Genomic DNA, 25,742 nt, shown 5'->3' on the forward strand with positions numbered 1-25,742 from the left:
ATATGAACTGTTGCTGATATCGTTAATAATCAATATCATCGTCACAAAGTTATTAGGGCCCGAACACTGACAGGCACTGACAGACAGTGAGGCCCTATTGACATTGTAAGGAGTATTTATTTTTCAGGCAAATTAATTGGCTTTTTAACTTGCTCAAATTCTTACCAAATTTTGCAGAAAATTTGAAAGTGGTCAAAATGTACGTGTCCTGGAGAAAAGCTCAATGGGTGTGGCAAAAGTAAAAAGTAAAGTGCATATATATATATATATGCGATAAGTAGTCACATTTCATCATGATATTCTGTGTACAATGCCTGCTGACGTTTTCAATTTCTCTCGGATTTAGCATGCTCCAGGGTCAGAGAGGGCAGAGAACAGATTAGCCATCGTCCGGCCATGTCAAAATTCCATGGATAGTTCAAACAATCAATCAATCAATGAGTTGATCACCAGGAAATCCATTGGCCACCATTCCCATGCACTAGTTTCAGTTGGTTATATGCGTGGTCTTGTGCTTTTCTCTGTTGTATAACATCCATGCAATATAATTGGGAGATTAAGCAAAACAAGATGATTAAGGTAATTGGAGCAACTATGCTGCTTTATGGTTATGGGACATGAGACATGTGACATGAGCGGGGGGGGGGGGGGGGGGGTTCAGTGCATAAAGACTTGAGAACCCGGAGCTTGACATTCAACCACATCAGCATGTCTTCACCAAGTGAGCTGATCTTCTTTGTCAATGGAAAAAAGGTGAGAGCATCAACAATCAACTGTTTATTCCAGTATACTATTTTATTACTTTTTGTACCTTTTGGACTGCTGGTCACTAATCCCTGCGTGCTTCAACTCTTTCTAACATTGTCATTTGTGTATTTTTTAGATGTTTATTCACGTGTGACTTTATTGTCTAGGTGCGCTCTAGTTTGCAGTCTCACTTTTCTCAAATCATTTGGAGGTTAACTTGGATTGAGTGCTGTACAGAAAAAGGACGCTTAAAGCTGAAGTTACAAATACCTCAACAACTCTCCATGCTTGTTTGTGTATAGTTCTTAGAATTGTTTCAACATTCGGAGATTCATTTAAGATTTGAGGCTGCATGATTAACACGGACTGGCTTACTAGTAAAACTGTGCGGTTTCTGTTAGACAGTGTGATACATTTTTAACAAAAGAAAGGTTATTCGGCCACAAATCCTTCCAATTATACGTACATGAATGTGTATTATTGAAGTCACCTGATGGCGGGCTGATGTTTATTAACACAACTCCTCTGTAATGCTACGGTTGCTTCTACGTTCATTGTATTTTATTTCAATTCTTCTTCGAATTTTTTGTCTTTGCTTTACTCCTCACACTGTGGCATGGTAACTTTGTTTTACCTTCTTTTCTTTCCTTTCCTCCAGGTGGTGGAGAAGAATGCGGATCCAGAGGAGGTGCTGCTCAGCTTTCTGAGGAGAAGAGGTTGATTCTATTCTTCACCCATTTCAAATTAAAGTCCTAAACCACCTCATCTTAAAACCACAGTGTTAAACAAGATTAAGAATTAAATAAGGAGAGAAATTGTTTATTTTATTTTATTAAAAACTAGAGTGGTAGTATGGCTCTGTGGGTCGTTGCAGTTTCAGTCTACATACCTATTTGAATCAATCAGTTTTTTATTTGTTTAACCATATTCACAAATCACAATTTGTCTCACAGGGCTATGGTGCCCTAATATTAATATTTCCGTGAGTCCAATTGAACGTACCCTTAAGGCATTCCTGGTATCTCGTTCAATAGAAGTTCAACCTGGAAATAGCAGTAACTGGTCTGCTGGAATAAAACAAAATGGACATAACCAAAAAATATAATATCACATGTTAAATGTAAATTTACTTATATCATGCTACTCTATTTGCCACAAATGTAAAGTAAATCTCAAATATTGAGTAATAAAAGTATTTTTTTTTTCTTTATGTCTCGTCTTTTCCACCAGCTGGTCTGACGGGGACGAAGTATGGCTGTGGGAGCGGAGGGTGTGGAGCCTGCACTGTCATGGTGTCCAGATACAGCCACCATCAGGAAAGAGTCGTGTATCCATTTCATAACAAGTCGAACCTGTTAATTTCAAACCTCAGATATTCCCTCCTTTGAAGTTTCCTCAAAACGGTTTTAGTGCGCAAGTTAAGCTATGCTTTTTCCCATACTCTATTTGAGACTTTTGAAAAGTAGTTTAAAAAAAAAATAAGAGTTCTGCATCCGTGACCTTTAAATCATGCAGACACTACACTGTGAACGCCTGCCTGCAGCAGATCGTCACCCTGCACTGTGCTGCTGTGGTGACAGTCGAAGGCATCGGCAGCACCAAGACCAAACTGCACCCCGTCCAGGTAACAGGTTTCTCTAATCCACCACTCTATTTACTGTATCCTATCAGCCGTGAAGAGTCTCACCGGATCTATGTTCCCTTCTCTGACCTGCAGGAGCGAATCGCGAAGGCTCATGGGTCTCAGTGTGGCTTCTGCACTCCGGGGATGGTGATGTCCATGTACACCTTGCTGAGGAACAAACCTCGGCCCTCCATGGAGGACATCAGGGAAGCTCTTGGAGGTAAAAAGCATTTAATTAAATAAAAATTTATATGACAAGACCAGACCAAGCTTTAATTTGCGTTAAATAAAATATTTTACAGATAGACAGGATTCAGCAGTTCAGATTTGATTAAATACTTTTTACTTAAGTATTTACTTACAAAGTACAGTATTTTAATCTTATGCTACTTTTTACATCTACTCCACAAATAACGTTATATACAGTTTATAAAGTGAAATTATAGTAAATATATAGTGATTTTGGCATCTTTTCTTGAAATAAATAAAAGTTTTGGCTTTGGAACATGTCAAGTTCATTTTTTAAGCAATTTGTGGTTCCTAAAGACAATTTCTTGACCTTCTGTTTTTTATTTTCCAGGGAACATTTGCCGCTGCACAGGCTACAGGCCAATTATTGATGGATTTAAGACTTTTTGTGATAGTGAGGTAGGTTCATCGCTTATGACCGATTTTCCATTTGGTGCCAGAAACAGCGCCACACTGTAACATGAACTATTTTCTCCAGACTTCTGCCTGCTGCCAAAATGGAGGAGGAGGAGGAGGAGGAAAATGCTGTATGGAAAATGGAATGGACGGCAGTAAAAGCCTTAACAGCGAGGAGAGTGATGTATGTCTAAGAGTTGAAAACACTTTTTGTGAACTGTAAACTTTATTTTTATATTGAATGTGACTGTTATCTTTTCCTGCCTTTGTCAGATTTCTGAAGAACTTTTCCCAATGGAGAATCTTTTACCTCTGGATCCTTCTCAGGATCTTATCTTCCCTCCAGAGCTGCTGGTGAGTCTTTTTATTTGAACACAAAAAAAGGCGATTGTGACCTCATGAACAGAGTAAAAGACTTGTCAACTGGTTTTCCTTCTTTTGTAGATAATGGAGAAGAAACTCAGTGGGGAGGCTCTTTATTTCCAAGGACAGAGAGTGAATTTGGTGGCTCCCTCTGAGCTGTCCCACCTCCTGGAGCTAAAAGCCGAACATCCCTCAGCTCCACTGATTGTTGGAAACACAACCATTGGTAAAGATAACCTTCCCACTTCCCTTCACTTGTAAGCCCATGTTTCCCCCAAATAACGTTAAATGATACCCATATGATTGTAGGGTGGAGAGATTCAGTGTGGTCTGCTTTGTATTTACTTTGTCAGCTGATTACATTCATTACTATCATTATATTGTTTTCTTACCAGGGCCAGAGATGCTTGTGAAAGGAGTCCACCATCCTCTGCTCGTCTACGTCGGACGGATTCCTGAGCTCAGTGCTGTGACATGGGGGGAAAATGGTGGGTTGACGTTCATTTATTTTGTTTGTTCGAATTAATGCAAATATCTACGTCATATATTCCTGATGGAGAATATCAACCACCTTCAAGTTATTAATGACTTTCACTCATTTTATCTGTATATTTTATTATTTTTTTGTCAGAGCTACTGCTTCAGAAACAATGAGGACACAAATAAAATTACGCAAAAAAACAGCAAATTGCTAAAAATCAATATAGATAAATGACCATGGTTCCCCCCCCACAAACATCTGCGTCCCCCTCACCTGTCTGGCAGGTGTGACAGTTGGAGCCGCCTGCAGCCTCAGCACATTGAAGGAGGAACTGGAGAGGGCTGTGTCTGAGATGGAGGAGTCGAGGACCAGAGGATACCGGGCGCTGCTGCAGACTCTCCAGTGTCTGGCAGGGAAACAGATACGCAACATGGCGGTAGGTCCCTGGTAGAATTTGAATTTGTTTACCTGTGAAGGCCAATGACTTCACTTTATCACCAAAATTATCCTATTAATAACATATCATGCTGCTGTAGAGGACTTTCTGACATGTGTGAGAAGTTTCAAAGCTGATATAAGTCAGATATAGCACATTAAAAACAACCGGAGTTCAGCCAATGTTCTTTTAACCATAGCAAAGACCGCAGTAGGGTCAATAGAGAGATGAAATAAAAGACAAACTCGATAAAAATGAATTAGATAAGTGATAACCGTAACACAGTCATAAGACAGAGTCAGGCTTTTTATGGATGTTAAATTAGGTTTGAAGAAATCAGTAGTAGGCCAGGACCTAATGTGGAACAGGCGGTTATTCCAGAGCTTAAGGCAGCAAAAGAGAAGAGGTCAGCCTCTCATTCGCACGAGACAGGGAGATTGAAAACATTTCTTGTGGGGAGGAAAGGAAAACCTATTGACCCGGGGGCAGAATATTGGATGAGGAGATCAGTAAAATAGTGACAGGACAGGCCATTGATAGGTTTGCAGACCAATAGTAAAAGTATTTTAAACTCAATTCTAAATTTAACTGGGAGCCAGTGCAGGTTTGCCAAGACTGGAGGAATTTGTTGCCTTGTGCTGGTAAGAGGTGGAAGTAGAAACAGCTGCAGTTTGAACAGCCCATGTACACTGAGTTCCAGTTATCTGGCCAAACAGAGAAAAACACGTGAAAGACTGTTTAGTGGCCTTTTTCAGATCAATATGATTTTAATTTAAATATAATGCTTGGCTGCTAAATAGAAGTTAGGGTCTCCAATATTTTTAACCAGAGAATGTGAGTTGTCGGATGATGGGTCGAGTGTATTGTTCAAGCTTCTGATAGAGGGAGCAGGTACAAATATAATTTCTTGCCTCTGCAGACAATTGGTGGGAATCTCCTCAGTGCAAATCCCAAATACGACCTGAGCAGTGTTTCGGCTGCTGTGGGCTGCACACTGCACGTCGCCTCCAAAGGTAAAGTGGCTTATAAATGTTTTTTGCACCTTAGGACCAGAGCCCCTAAATAAAGAAGGACACTGTGACATCTCCCCCGAAGGTGAAGCCAAATCCTTTTATGTGTTTCTGTTCAGATGGGACGAGGGACATTCCCTTCAATGAAAAGCTCTTCACTGCCTTTGGGAAAACGGCCCTGAGGCCCGATGAAGTCCTGCTGTCCATCAACATCCCCTGCTCCAAACCTGTGAGCTGCTTTAACATTCCTCCCTCACATGTTCCCTCTTCTGAGGAAACTTCTGACACTCTGACCTAAAAAGAACCAATTGATTGTGACCCATGACCTTCACAGACAATTGTGATTTTGCATGAAAACAAGTCATGACCATCAATTATCCTGGAGCAAACCATAACTTATGGATTGACTTACTACTAGTTGGAAACAAACATTACAACGTGAGAAGAGGAGATAATTTATCACGTTCATTCCTGGCTGTAGCAGGATAACTTAAAAAGAAGATAACTGATTAGTCACAGGGATGGAATCTTCTTGAGTTCAAGTGAAACCAGTATTTCTTTGGAAATATCTCCACTCTATTAAAAGAGGCTCAAATTGAAACGTGTCAAACATACAAAAAAAAAAACACCTTTCTAGGATTTGTGAAAATTCGATTGGCAGAATTGGATTTGGTGCATTTTAGCAGAAGTTTGTAGCTGAAGAGAAAAATGTATGAATGTTCAAAGTGAACGAAAGGTGTTTCCAATCGAAAAAGAAAGGATACAGAGATCTACGGCGAGAAGCAAACACTGGCCTTGTGACACTGTGACTCTCCTCAGTGGGAGTTTGTGGCAGCTTACCGACAGGCCCAGAGAAGAGAGTTCGCCTTTTCCATCGTGAACGCTGGAATGAAGGTGGTCATAGGGGAGGGAACCGACATCGTGGAGTCCCTCAACATCTACTACGGCGGCGTTGGACCAACTCTAGTCAGACCGGAACGGACGTGCCAGCAGCTCGTTGGACGGTATGTTTGCATTTTTAGATTTTGCTGCAAACGCTAAACAGGGTCGTAACTGAACGAATTCTGGTGTCCTCCAGGCCGTGGGGTGAAAATCTCCTCACTGAGGCCTGTCACTTCCTGAAGGAAGACGTGGACGTGTCTCCGTCAATCCACGGAGGGAAGGGGGAGTATCGCAAGAGCCTCGTCTTCAGCTTCTTCTTCAAGTTTTACATGCAAGTTGTCCTGGAGATGGGAGAGAGGGTGAGCAAACTGCAAATAAAAACCAAATACTCGTATGTCAAAAAAACTAAACGTAACAACTGATCATTTTAATACTTCTTTTTAGGGTGTCTCAGATATTGATCTTCCCCTGGAGTATCTCAGCGCACTCAAGCCCTTCAAGAACGAAGCTCCACAGGGTCAACAGTCCTACCAGGTCGGATTGCAGCGCTCAAATCTTGTGCTGCATGAGAGCGAAGGATACTGGGCCTGTGTTGCCAAAAGCTACTGGTTTATCTAATGCCATCATTTCACCAGAGAAAACTGTGAATTGATTTTCCAGTGGGTGTGAATTCTTCTGGTGTTTTTTACGGTCGCATATTATGCAACATCTTAATATTTCCTCTACCTCTAGTTTAAAACATATTTTGCCAAATTTTCTTTTAAGTTTATAATTTAGAGGATTGCCCTGCACTTACATTGTGTCACACTCCTGTCTCCGTGGCATACGTTTATCAGATCTAACAATTTCCCCTTCTGTCCCCCCCCTCCCGTCCGCAGCTTGTGTCGGAGGCCCAGCCCTCCGTTGACCCCGTGGGGCGACCCAGCATGCATCAGTCGGCTTTCCAGCAAGCCACGGGTGAAGCTAAGTACTATGACGACCTGCCACCGGTCGAAGGAGAGCTCTTTATCTTCATGGTGACAAGCACGAGAGCGCACGCTAAAATCAGGTCAGTATCATTTTCTTGGGAGTCACAGCTTTAGGCTTTAAACCATCAGACAATATGTAATCACTCACAACGATGACTCTCTTCATGAACCAGTAACGTGGACCCGTCGGAGGCCCTGGAAATGCCCGGTGTGGTCACTGTGGTCTCGGCCGGAGACGTTCCTGGGGCGAACGTCAGACTCTGGTTCAACAACCCAGAGGAACTGTTCGCCACGGAGGAGGTGCTGAAAACTACTCATCACACACACGTGCAGAGAAAATATATGATTAAAAACATATATATAACAAATTTCATTTTACATTTTGGACTGATTATTAGTTTACATTTAATAATTGTAATTCTAAGTCATACCAAAGACAAATCGAACAAAAATTAAGATAACAGGCATTATCAGAGTAATAGTCATGCATGCCTGTTGTATGTTTGTATTTGTAATAAAAGATTTATGTATTCCAAAATGCCGGCAGGTGTTTTGTGTGGGTCAGATCGTCTGTGCCGTGGTGGCAGAGAGCAGGGAACAGGCCAGGAGAGCAGCCCAGAAGGTCCAGGTCACCTACCAGGACCTGCAGCCTGTCTTCTTCACCATTGAGGTTCGGGCATTTGAATATTTGCTCAATGTTTGTGAAGGGAATAAAAGGGGATTCATTTCTAACTCCTTTTGTCTTGTTTTATCCTCCAGGACGCCATAAAGCACGAGTCTTACTTTGAGCCCAAGAGGAAGGTGGAGAGAGGGGATGTGGACGAAGCGTTGAAGACAGCTGAACGTATTCTGGAGGGTAAAACACCTGCACAGGAACATCCTCCCATCTCTAAACACGTCTTCTTGCTGTTTGAAGTTTAATACGTGGTGTTATGTGCAGATGAGATCTATATGGGCGGGCAGGAGCACTTCTACATGGAGACTCAGGGACTGATCGCTGTTCCCAGGGGAGAGAATGAAGAGATGGATTTGTTTGTGTCCACTCAGCACGGTGCCTTCACTCAGGTCAAAGGAAAAAACAATATCTACAATATTTTCCTTTTTAAGAATGACGGTCTTTAACTTACTGAGCTGGTTTTGTGTCTTCGCACCAGGAGCTGGTCGGCATGGCGCTGGGCGTCGAGTCCAACAAGATCACCTGCCACGTGAAGAGGCTGGGCGGAGGGTTCGGAGGAAAGGTGATGAAGATCGCGTCCCTCTCGGCCATCACTGCAGTCGCAGCACACAAGTGAGAAAATCAAAACAGCCTGACTGGGCTTATGAATGAGCAGCAGAAACCACCTCAGAGTACAAAGATATACAGGGCACAGCAGCCAGGAGATTTCTGTAACTTGTGAAATTGGATTTTATCTCTCCAGGACTGGGAAGGCCGTGCGCTGCTGCCTGGACCGAGGGGACGACATGCTGATCACTGGTGGCAGACACCCATTCCTCGGAAAGTACAAGGTAAAAAAATCACCTACATATGTAGTGTTTAATGGTCGCTGAAACAATAGCTAGTGAGAACTGTCCTGTTCCATCTCCAGGTTGGGTACAACAGCGACGGCACCATCGTAGCCGCCGACATAATTTACTACAGCAATGGAGGATGCACACTGGACGAGTCCTCATTCGTGAGTTACCAGAAACATGGACAGTGTGCGAACAACTTTAAATAAAGAGTCAAAAGACACTGTCTGTCCACAACCATCAATCCAATCAACTTTAACTGAACTGAAACTCAAATCTTTGGGGTGCTCATCCTCTCTGTTTCAGATTATGGACAAAGCGATCCTCCACATGGACAACGGCTACAAAATCCCCAATCTGCGAGGTCGGGGCGTGGTGTGCAAGACCTACCTGCCGTCGAACACGGCCTTCCGGGGCTTCGGTGGGCCTCAGGGCCTCATGGTGATGGAGAGCGTCCTGCACGAGGTGGCGGTTCGCTGCGGCCTGCCCCCAGAAAAGGTCAGAGGTCACCGGGATTTAGCCGTGGAATGTTTCGGTCCTAAAGTGGTTTCCAAAAAAGAATTTTAGAATAGTAGATCAAAACCTCTATGATAAATGAGTACATGATTTCCTGCTCCAGGTCAGAGACGTCAACATGTACAGGGAGGAGCTGAGCTACACCCACTACAAGCAGCCGTTCTGCCCCACCAGCATGGTGCGCTGCTGGGACGAGTGTCTGGAGAGGGCCGACTATGAGGATCGGCTCCGAGCCATCCAGCTCTTCAACTCCTCCAACCGCTGGAAGAAGAGAGGCATCGCTGCCGTGCCGCAGAAATTTGGCGTCGGCTTCTCCAAAGGTTTCTATAATCAAGTGAGTCTTAAAAAGTGTTGATTTGATGTTGTTGAGCTTTTCATACATTTGCTTTTAAAGCCTGTCGGGGTATGTGGCAGCTTTGAGGGTACGACACTAATAGAAGGATATTCTTTTACTTTTTTAAGTTGATATCGTCTGTGCACATTAACTCAGGCTTTCATTCACTTGTGTTTCCCAGGGTGCATCTCTGGTGAACATCTTCAAAGACGGCTCAGTGCTGGTGACACACGGAGGGACAGAGATGGGTCAGGGCATCCACACCAAGGCCATGCAGGTGAGATTTAAGCTTCTTCAGAGTCTTCTGTGTTCTTCAAGATGATGGAAAAGCAAAGGAACAATATGAGACTGGTTCCAGTGCATTCTTCCCTCGTGTTCCAGATAGCGAGCCGTGTCCTCAAGGTCCCCATGTCTTGCATCTTCATCAAAGAGACGTGTACAGGGAACGTCCCCAACGCGGCACCGTCCGCTGCCTCGTTTGGCACTGACGCTGTGGGCATGGCCGTCAAGGTACCTGCTTGTGTTGAAGAAACGGTGTCGGTGACAGAGCGGTGGACTGTGGACATTTCCTTTGAGATTTATCTTCCAACATCTTTTCAATCTCTGTCATATCTCTACACATATTCTTAGATTGGTAGGTAAGAAGGTAGGTAAGTCGGAATTGTTGATGACGTGTTTATTTTTTTTAGGATGCTTGTGAGAAGCTAATGAGACGCCTGAAACCACTCATGGAGGCGAATCCCCAAAACACATGGAAGCAATGGGTAACCGAACAAATACCACAACTACAAATGTATGTATGTGCGAAAGAAAGCTGAAATTAAATTTACCTTCTTGCAGGCCAGTGACGCTTTCTTCCAGAAGATCAGTTTATCTGCAACTGGATTTTTTATGTAAGTGCTTACAACAGACATGTCCATCTAGGGTTCAGCTCGACATAAACTTTGTGGTGCTCCCACTGTCTATCTATCATGTGAGCCCATCCTCTAGAGGAGTTGATCCTGAGGTCACCTGAATTCTATAGGGACTGTGTTCCAACAACTCAGCTGACTGACACAACACCCTCAACACACATGATAATATTTCCTCTTCAACAACATTTAGGATGCAGCCTATAAGTCACATCTCTACAGACAAAGAACTATGCATTCACACAACCTACCCCCCCCCCCCACACACACACTCCCGTGCGTGTGTTTGGGGTCAGGAGGTAGCCCACACAGAAACACTTTTCATCTGACTAGGCTGTGTGGATCCTTCTACAAATATTCTTATAAACTACATATTTCCACCATAGCACATCAAATCCAACTGTTTTCTAAAAAGTGAAGAGTACTCGAGTGTGTGTGTGTGTGTGTAACAGGGGACCAGCCACCAACGTGGACTGGGAGAAAGGGGAAGGTCAAGCGTACTATTACTTCACCTACGGTGCCTGTTGCTCTGAAGTGGAGATTGACTGTCTCACTGGGGATCACAAGGTATTTCAACTTTTACCTATAATTACTTTAACGATACTTCATTCTGAATTTTCGACTTCCTAATTTTCATTTGTAATAATTTATCACACATAGTATAAATGCAATAAATTGTAAATAAATAAGTAAGAAACTATTTTCACTGTTTTGTTTGTTGCAGAACATTCGGACTGACATCGTGATGGATGTTGGGAAAAGCATCAATCCTGCTTTGGACATTGGACAGGTACTCCTCCTCCTTCATCCTGCTCCTCCTCCTCCTTTTTCATCAGAATCCATTTATTATTATCTGGGAAATTAGCAAAAATGTCCTTGCTCTGCCCATTTGTCTGGGTCCATTCCAAAAATTTGAGTTTGTTCTTTGCCCATGTCCCATTCTTTCACCAAGTTTCCTGGAAATCTGATCAGTAGCTTTTGCTCGTAACAATATTCATCACCCCAGTGACACATCCTGCCACAGAACAGAACTGTATTAATGTGTTTCCTGGAGGAATCACACCAGTGTCTGTGACGTTTACCAGGTGGAGGGAGGCTTCGTCCAGGGCATCGGCCTGTACACCATTGAGGAGCTGCAGTTCTCCCCAGATGGAGTCCTGATGACCAGAGGACCGTCTCAGTACAAGGTGCCATCGCTCTGCGACGTCCCAACTGAGTTCAACGTGCATCTTCTTTCCAACTCCGAAAATCCTCACGCCATCTACCTGTCCAAGGTAACAGAGGCGACCAGCCTTAGAAAGACTTAAACCAAAAGGAGAAGTCTTTATGAATACATTGATCAATCTCTCTTGAATGGGATCTAGGGTATTTCTCTGTGAACCTTCAGTGCTCTGCTGTGTGTCTTGTTGTTCCAGGGTGTAGGTGAGCCTCCAGTCTTCTTCGGCTCCACTCTTTTCTTTGCCATCAAAGCAGCCATCGCAGAGGCTCGCAAAGAGAAAGGACTGGGCGACACGTTCCCCCTGAGCTCCCCGGCTACAGCTGAGAAGATCCGCATGGCCTGTCAGGACCAGTTCACTGAGATGGTACGGGCAGGATGAGGACTGGCATCATTTTTTTTAACCGAGCCAGACTTGGGATGTTTGAAAAGGCGAACTGATGTCAAAGCTGAAAACTAAATTATCCAGCAGAACCCAAACTGTATTACACCTGTTCAAACATGTCGGTCTTCACAATTTACAGTCACAACTCATTTAGGTTAAAATGTGAAAAATTGCAGAAACTGGGCACAATCACTGCTGACCTCAGTTCCATTATACAGTCACCGTCAATGTTGTGTACATATCTAATAAGTTGACCAAATAATTACACTTTACCACAGTCCATTCTGAAAAAGAAATGAATCATAAACTAACCAAACACCACAAATTCTTATATATACATCAGCCCAATGGAGGTTATCACCATGTGAAGCAGCAGGGGGTGCTGTTGCTCAGTAGAAGTTACAAAGTGTTCAAAGCTTTTCCACCCACCATACGTTCACCCTTCACCCAGTGCTTTCTCCTTACTGGTATTTTTGCCAACCCCTGATTAACAGCCCTTCCTGTCGCTCTTGCAGGCCTCATCTCAGACGGACGGGACGGCGACTCCGTGGTGCATTCAGGTGTGAGCGTCCTCGGTCCACAAGGAGACAAGTCCGGGTTAGTTTACAGACGATGATGGACTCTCCACCGTGGCACCTCTAAAGATAGTCTCATCAGTTAGAGCCTGTTTTCTGTGGTTGTGTCCTGGTGCTGAATGACAACAGTTCAAACAATGGTTTTGTTTACTATATTCAAATATATGTTGAATATATAATTATTTATTCTGTTGCAGATGAGCAAAAACATTCATATGTACTGTAAAATCTACTGCTTATCATGGATTCATTTCACATTGAGCTCGGTGTCATTTTGATTAGTAGAAAATTAAAAATATCTTTTAAGTATTAAAAATATAACCTTATCAGGTGATTATTATGAGTTACATTCAGTTCATAGTCAGTCCTGTTTTACGTTGATTACAAAAAAAAATCACAGTTCCAGCTTTAGATGTTCAAGGCCCACGGTTTGAAAGATCCTGGTTTGTCAGCTGCAATCTGGAAACAAAATAAAACCCCAAACAACTATATGTTAACAGAAATAAATGGCAAATGTATGGCTGTCAGTTTTAAATGCTAAAGCTTTTGTGTGGCACTAAGTTTACTTTTCTATTTAATGGAATAGAAAGAACTATGAAGTGATTTCATGTATTTCTTGATGAGAATTTTCTGAATTAAATTGATTATGTCTACCTCTCAACTGTTGTTTCATCTTGATTCCTCTTAGAAATAGAAAACAGCAAAAACAAATAATAAAGTAATAAATTCTATTTAAGTGGAATTTTAAGTGGAAACAAAAAGTCTTAAATTTAACCTTTGTTAAATAATATCTGCGGACACCCTGATTAAATTGCAACTGTTGTTAAAATCCACGTCTGGTGTCAGAGTACATGTCACTGACCAGAGTGATACAGTTTTACTATCACTACCTTCTGAGTGAACGGGGAGGCACAGGCTAGACAGGCCCTCTCTGCTGTCGCTGGGCTGTCCAGGGAAAATGGGCCAGTGAGACCGGATTCTGAGCGAGCGGTGGCGACAGCATCCTTGATGGCGAAGAACACCGAGCTACCCAGGAAGAGGACGGGTTCTCCTATACCCTGCAGCGACAAAGCACCAAAGAGGAAAGATACTTGTGAGAATTTGCAAACACAGTATTTAACGTACAGAATTACGGGAAAAGGGTTCACAAAGTAAACAGAGGAAACCTTTGAGGAGTAGATGGTGTTGGGATTGTGGGAGTCCGACAGCAGGTAGACGTTGAAGCGAAGCGGCACGTCGCACACCCCAGGGATCTTATACTGGGAAGGGCCGCGTGTGTACAGGAGCCCGGAGGGAGAGAACTTCAGCTCCTCCAGAGTGTAGAGACCCAAACCCTGCATGAAGGCTCCTTCAATCTGAGAGAGGGAGGAAAGAAAGGGGGAAATGTAGGAACTTCCATAAGATTCCAATTAATATTTAAAATATAAAACCGGTCTCACCTGTCCGATGTCCACAGAGGGGTTCACACTCCTGCCGATGTCAACCACAATGTCTGTCCTCAAAGTCTACAAGATGAAAAAAGGTAAAATTCTTTCAACCTCGTCTTCAAGCCTACAGTTCCCATTACGTTGTTTGAAGGATGAAATCTGTGCGTTCTGACCCTGAAGTCTCCGGTGAGGCAGTCCAGCTCCACCTCACAGCAACACACCCCGAATGTGAAGTAAGAGTAGGGCTGACCCTCCATCTTGTCCCAGTCCATGTAAAGGTCTGGACCTCTGAGGACAAACAGGAATCCATCATTGACCCTCTTCATACCTGGCATCAACCTGCTCTCCCCAAAGACGCGCGGTAACGCCAGGTATGAAGAGAGTCACTGTTTATTGGTTCATCCAGTAATTATTTCAGTTATTTCTCACTTGTAGAATCCAGTGGCCGACAAACTGATTTTCTCAAAAAATGCTGCCTGGACCTGAAAGACAAATATTGATAAATACATGTCTCTGTGGCCGATGTTTGATTAAATGCACCATTTCTCCATGTGATCCTTCAGGATTAACCTTACCCAACTCTCCCATGATCCTTTGGGGTTCTTCTGCCTGACTGGCTCCAGTCTCTGGTACAGAGTCTGGCAGGCATCCTGTACCAAAGAATAGGAATAAGATTCGTACACATATTTTCTTTTTTCATTGACAATGTGTCCTTGCTATATGAGTCCCAGTGCAGCAGTTAAGATCTCACTGCGGGACCCGGACGTTACCTTGACCGCCATGCCGTTGGCGTCCGTGCCAAAGGAAGCAGCGGAGGGGGAGGTGTTGGGAACAGTGTTGGTGCTGGTTTCACTGATGTGAATCTGAGAGAGCGGGATGTGAAGCTCTCGGCTGGCAACCTAACACCCCACAGGAAACAGATTGTGAGCTTATGAATGAATAAAGTGTTTGGTTATGTGAAATTTTGTCAAATAAAATTAAATGAAATAAAATCTCGGCTGTCATTTCTCTTTGGTTCTCAGCAGTGGATTAAAAGTGTCTGTACACTGAACCAGGTGATTTTAAGATAAATGTTTCAATCATTACATGAAGCTGCCGCACCGCTTTGAAGGTACAGGACACTTGGAAAGTTACAGATGGATATTGTGCCTGTGATACTTTTAGCTGCACACGTAAGTACCTGCTGCATTTTAGTGTGGATTCCCTGACCAATCTCTGCCCCACCATGAGTTACCAGAACAGAGCCGTCTTTATAGATGTGGACCAGAGCCGCTGCCTTTCACACAAACACACAGTAAACATGCCTTAATTTCCATGTGGTAATAAGATAAATACTGTATAAGGTGAAGACATTTTGTAAAGTACAAGTAAACCATGGTGGATGCATCTCTGATAAAAAAAATAAGAAAAGCTGAATCCCACAGACCTGATTTAAGAAGCCCTCAGAAAACGCGATGCCATATTTAATGGGGATGATTGACATGCCCCTCTTCTTCCAGCGGCTCTGTTGGTTAAACTGGTTGATGGCTTGGCGCCGGGCGCTGTAGTCGGACTTGGTCTTACACTCCTCCCAGCAGCGCAGCAAGTTCTCTGGGCTGAACTCAAACTTGTAGTGGGTGAGTGACACCCCTTTGTACATGTTGGTCTCCCGAATCTGGTGGAAAATTTTTTAAAAATTTATGAAAAACTTAAAAGCTGTTCGAAAAGTAAGATTTCAACCTAAGGACGCTGGACGTAGGGGTGCTCTTGTTCTACAACATCACCTACTGGCAATTGGCTGTAACTGCAAGGCCCAACAAATGATTGTATTTCTTAAAAATAGCATTTTGAGAGAAGCATTTTCTAATTCACTGAATTTTATAGTGACTTCCAGCTCCCCCATATCAACCTGTGCAAAATTGCATCATGTCTGCAGAATATGACCTGGTCAGCGGGGCGTCCCAGCACCGCAGCCACATCGTTCATCATGTTCTCCACCACCATGAGGCTCTGGGGCACGCCGAAGCCCCTGAAGGCCGTGTTGGAGGGCAGGTTGGTCCTGCAGGCAGCGCCGCGGCCTCGCAGGTTGGGGATGTTGTATGCGTTGTCCATGTGGAGCAGAATCTTCTCAACTACCTGCAGCAGGAAGAAGAACTCAATGAGAGCATTTTTACATATTTGTGGTTTGAGAACTCTGAGAGGCCTGAAAGTAAAGAATGACTTTCACCAACCAGAACAGATTCATCCACAGTGTTCCCAGCATTGGCGTAGTACTGGATGTCTGCTGCCATGATCCTTCCATCGTTCATGAAACCAACCTGAAAGAAGCAGCAAGCAACTATCAGGGATTCTTTTAGTCTTTGCTGACTTTAAACCACAACTCCTCCAAAAGCTAGAGCAACCTTGACCTTTGACCTCCCACATCGAATTAGTCCCCTCCCCTGAGTCTAACTTGACATTTGTGCCAAACTTAATCCAAGATAGTTGATTCAAACATTCATTAAATCATCTCGTTAGTCTTTGAATAAACGTAGATCCTCTCAGAACCATCTTTGAATCACTTTCAGGGAATCTGCCTCAAATTGGATTTGAACACTGATCTCGAGAACCTCCCTGAAATGACAGAGTGTCGTGGTACCTTGTACTTTCCCAGGACAGGATGACGAGCTCCAGTGATCAGCATGTCCTCACCTCGCTCCAAAACACACCGGACTGCACGATTGGTCCTAGACGAAAGATGTAAAACACCAACCATCAGAACTTTCTAGCTTTTTATGGTTTCATTTAATTTCAATTCTGTCCACCTACTTCCACGCAGCCACAGATGTGATACAAGCCAAGATGGAGGTTTTGGTGACCTTCCCTCCGAATGCTCCACCAACCCTTTTGACGTGACAGGTGACTCGGTTTGACGGGATGCCCAGTGTCTCCGCTATGGCATCCTGCAGTCAGGAAATAATGGACTAAGAAATCCTCTTCAGCTCCGACCTAACTTTTAATCATGTTGTCAAGCTTTCACATTCATCAGACAATCTCTAAAATGTCTAGAAAATACATCTCAGGTCAGACATGTCCAGGCGTCTCTGTGCACCTGAACTAAAGTCGGCCACTGAGTGGAAACGTAAGCATTGAACTCAGTCTCCTCGCCGACAGGAACAACCAGCATGCTCTGAGTCTCCATGTAGAAATGCTCCTGGCCGCCCAGTCGAACCTCTCCTGAGGAAAACAGTTAGACAGAAAGTCAGTCTTCAAGTTTCCTCACAATTTATGTACAGCTACAGATAAGAGATATTTACCTTCATGAACATTATCGACACTTTTAAAGGCCTCCGTTACATTTCCAATCTGTATCATCCTCAGTGGCTCGAAGAAAGAGGATTTCTCAATGGCTTCCTGTCGCAGCAGAAGAGGATAAACACCATGAGGATATTAATTCTTAAATACTGAGATCAGAAATATGATTAAAGGGTGAATTTATTCTGAAAAGACAAAAGGCAGAAACTTTTGTCATCTTGACCATAAAACCACACTGTCCAGCCAAGCAGGGTTCAAACTGAAAACTTATTGAAAATTCCAAAGTAATGAAAGGCAAAAATAATTCAGGCTGATACAGAACGAAATAAATGTAAAGATTTGGACATGATCACAGACCTCTGTGGTGAACACGGGATCCGGCAAGTCCTCGTAGCTGATCTTCACAGCTGCTGCACCTCGCCTGGCATGCACCCGTGTGTCAGCGACCACAGCGCACAACATCTGACCGATGCAAGACACCTGAAGACACACATCAGTGGAGGTAAATACCGTTGGCAGATATTAAACAAGATAATCACAAGTTTCTGCTGGACCTGCTTTTTCCCCCAGGTGTTGACAAACAAAAACACACAAACACTTATGCTCCACCTCTGTCTCAGCGAGGAGCTCCTCGTCATATCCAGACATCGCACGGACTTTCTTCCCAGGAATATCTTTGGCTGTGATGACGTCGAAGACACCAGGAAGCAGCAGAGCCTCTCTCACATCCATCCCCCTGGTGGACAAAAGACTTGTTAAAAATAAGAAGAGGAGATTTAAATGAGACGGCGAGTCAAACAACCAGAATCGTCACTTACGTGATTTTAGCGTGTGCTCGAGAGCTGGTGACCAGAGCCAGGAAGAGTTCTCCGTCTGTTCTGGGGATGTCGTCGCAGTACACGGCTTCACCTGTGGCCTGGCTGATGGCAGAGCGATGCATTATGGGACGGCCCACTGGGTCCTGGTTGTTCTGGTCCTTCGACACATGCTGGAGGAGGAGAAGAGGAAGCTGTCAGCTGTATTTCACAATCTAACTCTTGTTCTTTTTAGATGTAGAGATACATTAAGTTTGGACCTGGAAATCCTGCAGGCTGGATTGGATCTCTCTGGGTAAAGGCTGCATCTTCTCAGGGAGCTGATCTGTGATCACATTCTGTAAAAGGGAAAACTCATCTCAGTCGCTCGTGTCAGCAGTATTTACAATGTGGCATTGAAGATTTACCATTTCTCTGAGCTTCTGCAGGATCTCCAGGTTAAACTTGAAGAGGAAGCTGAGAGTCAGTGAGCGCCGGAACTCCACTTTCCCTCCGGGAGTCGAGGGAGGAAGGAACAACTCATCCAGGAGGACGTCATAGGCCTGGCCGAGGACTTCATCGTTCCATGGCCTGAGGAAAAGACAAGGGGAACCCTGAAAAGTGTGGCTTTCATTGTTGCTGTTTAAAATTGTTATCTGTGACGAAACTAATTTCTAATTTACATTCTTCATTAAACCATTTCTGAAAATACAGATTATCCCACGTTGAGCGATAAATGTCCCACTGACCTCTTGATGAGAGCTGCGCAGGTTTTGGCAGCAATCACTGTGGTCGATCCCATTCCTCCAAAACAGATGCTGACGTCCTGGACCACTCGGGATCCCTCCGAGAAAAACACCCTCATTCCTGTTGTCACCGTGGCGAAGGAGCTCTCCTTTCTCGGAGCCTGACGGAAAGCTCGAACAAACTCCCCCTGCAGGAAAAACAGGATATTATATCCCACTTTTATTTCGTTTAAGAGCATCGGAGCAAAGATATGTGAAGACGAAATAGTCTTTGTACCTTTCTGGTAAAGGGAATGAAAACTGAGAGAACAATTTCTTCCGGTTTCAGGGCGGTTTTCCCAAAGCTAACAAAGAAATCCTGATGCAGAGGGACCTCCTGTCTTCCTCCTGGTGGATTAAGAAACTGCTTGTAAATCAGGATTATAAAAACCTAGAAGCCGACACGGGTTTTCAAATTTCTCAATAAAAACTCACCACTGGAAATGACACTCAGTTTGCAGTTCCCCGCAGCCAAAACTGGGTTCAGGTCTGAATTAGGGTACGCGCTCATAATGTTGCCTCCAAGAGTCTTAATATGTTAAAACAACAATGAGAAGGTATTAATTAAAATCTGTAAAAACCACAGGAGAAGAAAGGAAATTAACAAAGAAAGGAAAGATGGAGGAAGGAGGGGAGGAAAACAGAGAAAAGCACAGGAGCATCTCTAACTGAATATACATTGGCAGTGTAAGAGTGAAGTGGACCTACAGCGACGTTACGGATCTGCTGGCTTCCCAGGTTCCCCAGCTGCTGGATCAGGGCTGTGAAGAGTTCGGTCTTCTCCTCTGGAAACTGAGGACGCAGCTTCTCTAGAAGAGAGCGGACCTCGGACAGACTGCAACCCGATCCCAACCAAACACCTGTAGGAAAAAGTCTTATCCACTGGTAAACACCAAAAAGACTGAACTCTTAAGCACAGTTACAGGTCTGCGTAAGACATACTCAAAACAGAGTGGGGTTACCCACCTTGTGGCGTCTGAGTGATCTCATACAGCTCCATCACGCTGGTCGGGGATATGATCAGCGGATGCACGACGCCCTTGAACTTTATATCTGGACCTTCGACACAAAGCAGAGAAAACACAGTTTAATTAAATGGGTCAATTTTTTCTGAACGTTATCACAGGGCCAACATATGGAGAAAAACAGCCACTCCTCAGCAATTAGCCACATTCAATAATGTTGTTGTTGTGTGGCAAACTAAAAATGGGCCGATATGAGTCTTTCATAGACAGATCAGTATCAAACTGTATGTTTGGCGATATGAAAACTTTTATTTTACAGGAAAAATGTGCATTCATGTTTTACGTGAGAAAATATATTTAAAATCTGAATTCAAGTGCTGTAATTAAAGCTGCTCGTCATGGTGGAGGAGTTTGTGTGTCCCAGTGATCCAAGTAAAGTCTCCAAAAGCTAAGTGGTCCCAGGCGAGGGGCCAGACTAAGAACAATTCAGAATGGGACAAGCTCACCCAGGATAGGGAGACCTGGGCCCCTAATGGAACCAGACCTGGGGAGAAAGCTCACCAGCTTGGTTGGGCCCAGACCAAAAAAACAACATAGAGCTGCCACCACATGCATGTATGAGTATATCTCATCTCTAACCAAATGACACATCTCGTAAATTGATGCAACAGACAAAGAGCCAACATCAAATTGAAAAGGATGAAGTGTTTTTTTTGCAACGTTCACCTATGTTGGTGTTTCCCATGAGCAGCGGAGCTTTGGGGTTGCTGCTCTTCAGCTGCACCAGCTCCTCCAGAGAGGCGGGGAACACGCAGGTCATCCTCTCCCCATGAAAGGTGAGTGTCCGAGGGTTCGTTGACTCCGCCATCAGCTTTGGAGAGAGAGGGAGGTTCTTATCAAGCGATTATTACATTCAGTGTAAAGTTTGATTTAGCAATAATTTACTTAAAACTGAACGCAATGAAAATAAAGAGCTTTGGTTGAGACTAAAATGAATTGTAAGACCTTGTGTGAAACTCTATCTGGAAAACTCACAATTAGTTCAGGAGGGAAAATCAGCTCCTGTGTCGGGTCCAGTGGCACAAACTCATCCTTGTCAAACAGTCGGGGCTTCTCCTGGACATAAGGAGGCAGAAGGAAATAAATGTTTAAGTGAAAAAAACAGAAAGTCAAAAAAGGCAAAGAAGAGAAGGCGTTTGGTTAAATCTCCAAGAAACCGAAGCACAAAGAAATTATGGAGAAAATATAAAGAAAAACATGAGCTAACCTGCTCTGGTTCATCAGTATCTTTCTCTGCATCGAGGCAACAGTTTCCAGCTCCATTGGCTTGACAGCAGTTGGTTTCCTGTTCAATCAATGAATCAAACTTTATTTGTGTGACGCCTATTCATAGAGGTGAGTGCAGCTCAGGGCTTTTCACAAACGACCAGAAATAAGACTTAACAAATTAAAGCACTGTAATATATTTTAGACGGGGGTTAGAGAAAAATAAAATTTGAAAGATATGAACTCACCTGCTTTGGTTCTCCTTCAGTATTTTTCTCTCCATCGAGGCAACAGTCTCCAGCTCCATTGGCTTGGCAGCAGTTGGTTTCCTGTTCATACATTCATTCATTCAATTAAACTTTATTAAAAAAAGACAAAACGCTGACAAAATACAATATCATTTTAAAAGCATAACAAATGATGATTAAAAAATTGATGGAAAAAAGTCAATAAAAGGGGATAAAGACATAAATATATAGAAATAAGTGAATCAAATGGACCCTAAAGGACCTTAAATGACATTAGGACATAAACAGGTCGTACCGACAGAGTAAGATAAGAATCTGTGATATGATTATTATGATTATTATGATTATTATGCATCTGATGTGGCGCTGTGCTTTGTACCTGACAGAAGGTCCTGCAGCCATCAACAATGGGGCGATATCCAGTGCACCGGCACAAATTACCTGAATAGCACCGACACAGTGTTGAGGTGTTTCTGATGTTTGTGCTTGTTTACATTGTATGGCATAGAAACAATTAGATAGCTGTGTTTTTCTCATTTCTATGCTGCCATCTAGTGTTCATCAAATGTTACGCTTTGATTAATGGGACAAAACAAAGCAAACGAACCAGCCAGAGCCTGGGTGATGTCATCCATGCAGGGCTGAGGCTGGTTCCTCAGCAGAGTGTACATGGACATCACCATCCCCGGAGTGCAGAAGCCACACTGGGACCCATGAGCCTTCGCTATTCGCTCCTGTAAACACAACAACAGCCATTTTTCAAACCTATTAAAAGATGTATTCACATTACGTGGCAAACAAACAGCGAATGATCGTGATCCAGCTCTGACCTGCACGGGGTGGATCCTGGTCTTGGTGCTGCCGACGCCCTCCACCGTGGTGACTGCGGCTCCATGGAGCTGACACAGCGGCAGGAGGCAGGCGTTCGCCGAGTAGTGTCTGAAAGTAACGTGAGGGAGAACTGTGCTGATCTGACATGTGATGCATGTGTTTTAAATTCTAGTGGAGGGCTGAGAAATCAGATTTAACTATGGGTTCAGTTTTCTTGAGCTTTATTCAATGAGGAGTCGGTGTAGTTACATAATGAACATTTTATTTTTAAACCATATTATTTAACTTACAAATGTAGCCTGGATCCACTTGGGTCCCCATTTTGAACTTATCAGTTTATTTTATTTTATTGGTGGTATAATTATTGTATATGTATGTGTACGACAGAGTTTAGAGAACAAAGTGGTACTATTAGGAGTATAAAGTCATAATTCTACGAGAATAAAGTTGTTAAAGTTGTAAAAATGGGTGGTTCGCTCTATTGCCCGTTAACAAGAAGTTACCAGTCTAGATGGCGTCTTTTCTTGTGTGTGGTTTGCATGTTCTCCCTGTGTTTACAGCAAATACCAAATAAACAGATAATAAAATACATAATTGCAGAATATGACATTTTAAATTTAGGTTAAATAATTGTATCTGTCAGCTGCAAATGGAGGAAGTATTAGATTAAGATTTAAGGCCCAAAAATGAGTACTTGGCCTGAGTTCATGAGACTTGAGAGTTTTCATGGTCTCCCTCTGTCTATGTGGGGTCTTAACCAGGTCCATGTGGTTTGGGATTAAGGATACATGATGGTTTTGGTGGCAGGTTGATAGCGAGACACCATGACGGTGCACGCGCCGCAGCCTCCGCCCCCGCAGCCATACTTGGTTCCAGTCAACCTCACTGGAGTCGCAGTCAAGGGAATGATCGACAGGTGGTGCAAACAGGTCATGTGATTGTTAGGGATTTATGAAACGGAATCATGCAGCTCATGTATACGACTTTATTTATGGTGGGGGATTGAAAGAGTTAAAGTTGGGAAGGATACATTTCTCTCTGAGGAAGGACAAAAGCATCGTCTCCGGGTCGGCATGGTTCTCCGTAACCTGTTTGGACAGAAAGCACAAAGACACAGGAGATTTTATATTCTACAGAGAGACGACAAGAAAAGCTAACACAGGAGAAATACTGTAATACTTCTAAATTTCATTATATTGCACAGGTTGAAAGAAGTTATCATGTAGACTTGTTTAATTTGGGGTTTTAAGGGGTTAAAGGTCAAATCCTGCTCCAAACTACCACCATGGTTCCTTGTAGTAGAACTGGAGGCAGATGTGGTGCAGCAAAAATTAACTTTATGATCCAATTACCTCATGATAGGGCAAAGCTGTTTAGTTTCATACAAAATAATACTCATTTAATAGTGAGTTAACAATATTGTCTTGAACAGTATTACATAAAGTATTATAGATTGGCCACTGTAGTATTTGAACCAATCACTTTCTATCAGCTTATTACTACTTGCTAATTAATTGGTTGAACCTGGAAATACTCTAAATGCTTTACTTTAGACAAATAAAAATAATAAAAAAAAGTACTGCATATCAATGTGATCTGGGTCAACTCTGCCCCTATATTATTTTTTTTGTTATAATCATATCAGTAAGAAATAGCATTGTACCCGAAACATTATCCAGCAGAACTTTCCTAAATGTTTCTTGTAGATAATAATTTCAGCTTTTGTGAGCTATTTAAACAATGGATGTCACATCAGCTCGTTAAACAATGCTGTCGGACAAGTTGTTGTTTTTTTGGGGGGGGCCTTCTATTCCTTCAGCCCGTTCCCGTTACTCAGTCTCACGAAGTTACACAAACAGACACGTTCACCAGATAAACACGCAACGCACCTTTTTCCCGTTGATGAAGAAGCACAACGCGTCACCTCGGTTTCCTGAAGACATGTTTGATGTCAACTGCGGTTCATCTGAGTTCAACACCCACGGAGAGGAAAGGGAGACGAATGCACGCACTTTCAAAATAAAAGACTCCCACGTGGTTACATTTTATTTTTTTATTTTTTTTAAATTGTACGCAATTATATAGCTTTTCTCTCTTGCTCTTGTTCCTCCGTTTCTTTCCATCTCCTTCTTTATCTTCTCCAGGAACTCAGGTTGCTTCTTATGATGCTTTCTCATCCCCTCTATTTTTCCACTTAGTATATTTGTTTAAGGTAAATCCTTACATATGGAAAACAGAGCTGGCAATACATTTGGTTCTCATTTTATTTTATTAACATACAATGTCTCCATATTTCCTGTCCCACACTTTTCCTCTAACTGACTTGATGTCCTACCTCCAACCTTTTGTGTCCTGTGCAACATCAGCAAAACCAACATTTCAAATGGAATCAATGGCAAAAAAGTAATATCTAAAGAGTGTCAGTCTCTAGTTCTATTGGTTGAAGCAGCTTATTACATTAACTGTAGTTCTAGTTCAGCACCTGTGTCCACATGTGTGTTTCTCATAGTCTCCTTCTTTTCAAACTATTTGTTCTTTCTTTTTTCCTCTGGGGTTGATCTTTCTGAAGTAAACATGTCTACATCTGCCCCACTTTTTCTTTTCCACTTTTACCTTTGCAGCAGTTTTATAATGTTTTAATAATTAACCTGACCTCTGAGTAAAAGTGTATCATGGTTAAAGATAAATCATTCACTGGCTTACTGATTTATTTTTTTCCTCGAAGGCCGGATCAGTCATTAATGATATAATTTCACTCGTTTGCCAGGAAATAGCTGACAAAAAAAGATAAAAAACGGAAACAAACACAATTGTTTCCATTGTACAGTCAGGGAGTGCAGGGGGGGGAGTTGTGCCATAAGATGGCGCTAGAGGCAAAGAGAATTTAGGAAATGTCAGTTCAGGAAGAAATAAATCTGAGGAAAATGGGAAGAAATAAGAAAATGGGTTAAAAATTTGTTTCACCTTTCTGTCGATTTAGTTCATTTGTTTGCATCATAAATTATTATTTCATTTTTACATTAAGTTTTATGTTTTCCTTTGTTGTCCATATATTTTTTGAACTGTTGCTTTGTGATTTGCACATCGGGGCCCCCATACAGTGCTGATATTAAACCGTGCTGATATTAAACCTGATAGCACAGCCCATACAACAGAGTGTGGGAAACCGCGTTGCAGGACCTCAGTCATCCCTGTCCCTGTTTGATCTGCTCTGAGTTTATTTACTCAGCCTCTAACGCAGGTTAAACATAAAACATCTCCACCTTTTCACAGAGGATTGAGTTTCTTTCACTTATTGCACCAGGTTTCATTCCTGAGGATAAAGAAATCCCCTCGAAGACAAAGAAAGCATATCTTATTTTACAGTCCGGCTTCTGCTTTCACCTTTCAGCTTCCCATTAAATCACTTTTGGGGCAGTGTTGGGTGTTTTCTAACACGCATGGTAACAGGCGAGCACATTCCTGCTCTGTGCACGGACAGATTTGGTTTATTTACACAATTCACAGCATGTTTGGTTTAGATTTACAGCTTAAGACGTTGGTCGAAAGAG

The 25,742-nt window shown here is 42.9% G+C and overlaps 2 protein-coding genes across 2 annotated transcripts; one reads left to right on the forward strand and one right to left on the reverse strand.

Moving 5' to 3' along the window:
* The first annotated feature begins 708 nt into the window (after window positions 1–708).
* On the forward strand, window positions 709–12,593 carry aox5 (aldehyde oxidase 5). Its single transcript, XM_062381124.1, is given in 35 exon segments — window positions 709–753; window positions 1,406–1,463; window positions 1,978–2,136; window positions 2,211–2,371; window positions 2,465–2,591; window positions 2,952–3,019; window positions 3,099–3,228; window positions 3,231–3,370; window positions 3,461–3,605; window positions 3,775–3,867; window positions 4,145–4,296; window positions 5,216–5,309; window positions 5,426–5,535; window positions 6,126–6,310; window positions 6,385–6,547; window positions 6,633–6,722; window positions 7,067–7,236; window positions 7,330–7,456; window positions 7,704–7,826; window positions 7,916–8,012; window positions 8,097–8,221; window positions 8,311–8,444; window positions 8,575–8,662; window positions 8,743–8,829; window positions 8,972–9,163; window positions 9,285–9,515; window positions 9,697–9,792; window positions 9,897–10,025; window positions 10,205–10,279; window positions 10,356–10,408; window positions 10,879–10,993; window positions 11,151–11,216; window positions 11,512–11,700; window positions 11,842–12,009; window positions 12,543–12,593. Coding segments are annotated over 35 exon segments (4,236 nt in total).
* Window positions 12,594–12,743: 150 nt separating this feature from the next.
* Window positions 12,744–24,185, reverse strand: aox6 (aldehyde oxidase 6). The gene is made up of 36 exons (XM_062380793.1): window positions 24,081–24,185; window positions 23,222–23,279; window positions 22,980–23,076; window positions 22,191–22,299; window positions 21,968–22,094; window positions 21,740–21,801; window positions 21,361–21,441; window positions 21,114–21,191; window positions 20,882–20,962; window positions 20,573–20,717; window positions 19,848–19,940; window positions 19,590–19,741; window positions 19,317–19,410; window positions 19,120–19,229; window positions 18,846–19,030; window positions 18,525–18,687; window positions 18,378–18,455; window positions 18,121–18,290; window positions 17,912–18,038; window positions 17,660–17,782; window positions 17,305–17,401; window positions 17,100–17,224; window positions 16,817–16,950; window positions 16,647–16,734; window positions 16,240–16,326; window positions 15,953–16,144; window positions 15,456–15,683; window positions 15,210–15,305; window positions 14,800–14,928; window positions 14,605–14,679; window positions 14,459–14,511; window positions 14,203–14,317; window positions 14,042–14,107; window positions 13,769–13,957; window positions 13,493–13,660; window positions 12,744–13,061 (listed from the first exon to the last, which is right to left on the reverse strand). The coding sequence occupies exons 1-36, from the start codon at window positions 24,132–24,134 to the stop codon at window positions 13,011–13,013; spliced, it is 4,080 nt and encodes a 1,359-aa protein (XP_062236777.1). The 5' UTR covers window positions 24,135–24,185; the 3' UTR covers window positions 12,744–13,010.
* Between the last annotated feature and the right edge of the window lie 1,557 nt (window positions 24,186–25,742).

This window comes from Platichthys flesus, chromosome 22, assembly GCF_949316205.1.
Source record: "Platichthys flesus chromosome 22, fPlaFle2.1, whole genome shotgun sequence".
Taxonomy (NCBI): Eukaryota; Metazoa; Chordata; class Actinopteri; order Pleuronectiformes; family Pleuronectidae; genus Platichthys; species Platichthys flesus.

Excerpts from the sequence above, each read along its gene's own strand:
- aox6 (XM_062380793.1), bottom strand. The coding sequence starts at position 24,134 with ATGTCTTCAGGAAACCGAGGTGACGCGTTGTGCTTCTTCATCAACGGG. Across the intron at positions 20,718-20,881 it reads TTTTCCCTCCTGAACTAATT|CTGATGGCGGAGTCAACGAA; the intron begins GTGAGTTTTCCA and ends CTCTCTCCAAAG. Across the intron at positions 18,688-18,845 it reads TGCGCAGCTCTCATCAAGAG|GCCATGGAACGATGAAGTCC; the intron begins GTCAGTGGGACA and ends TCTTTTCCTCAG.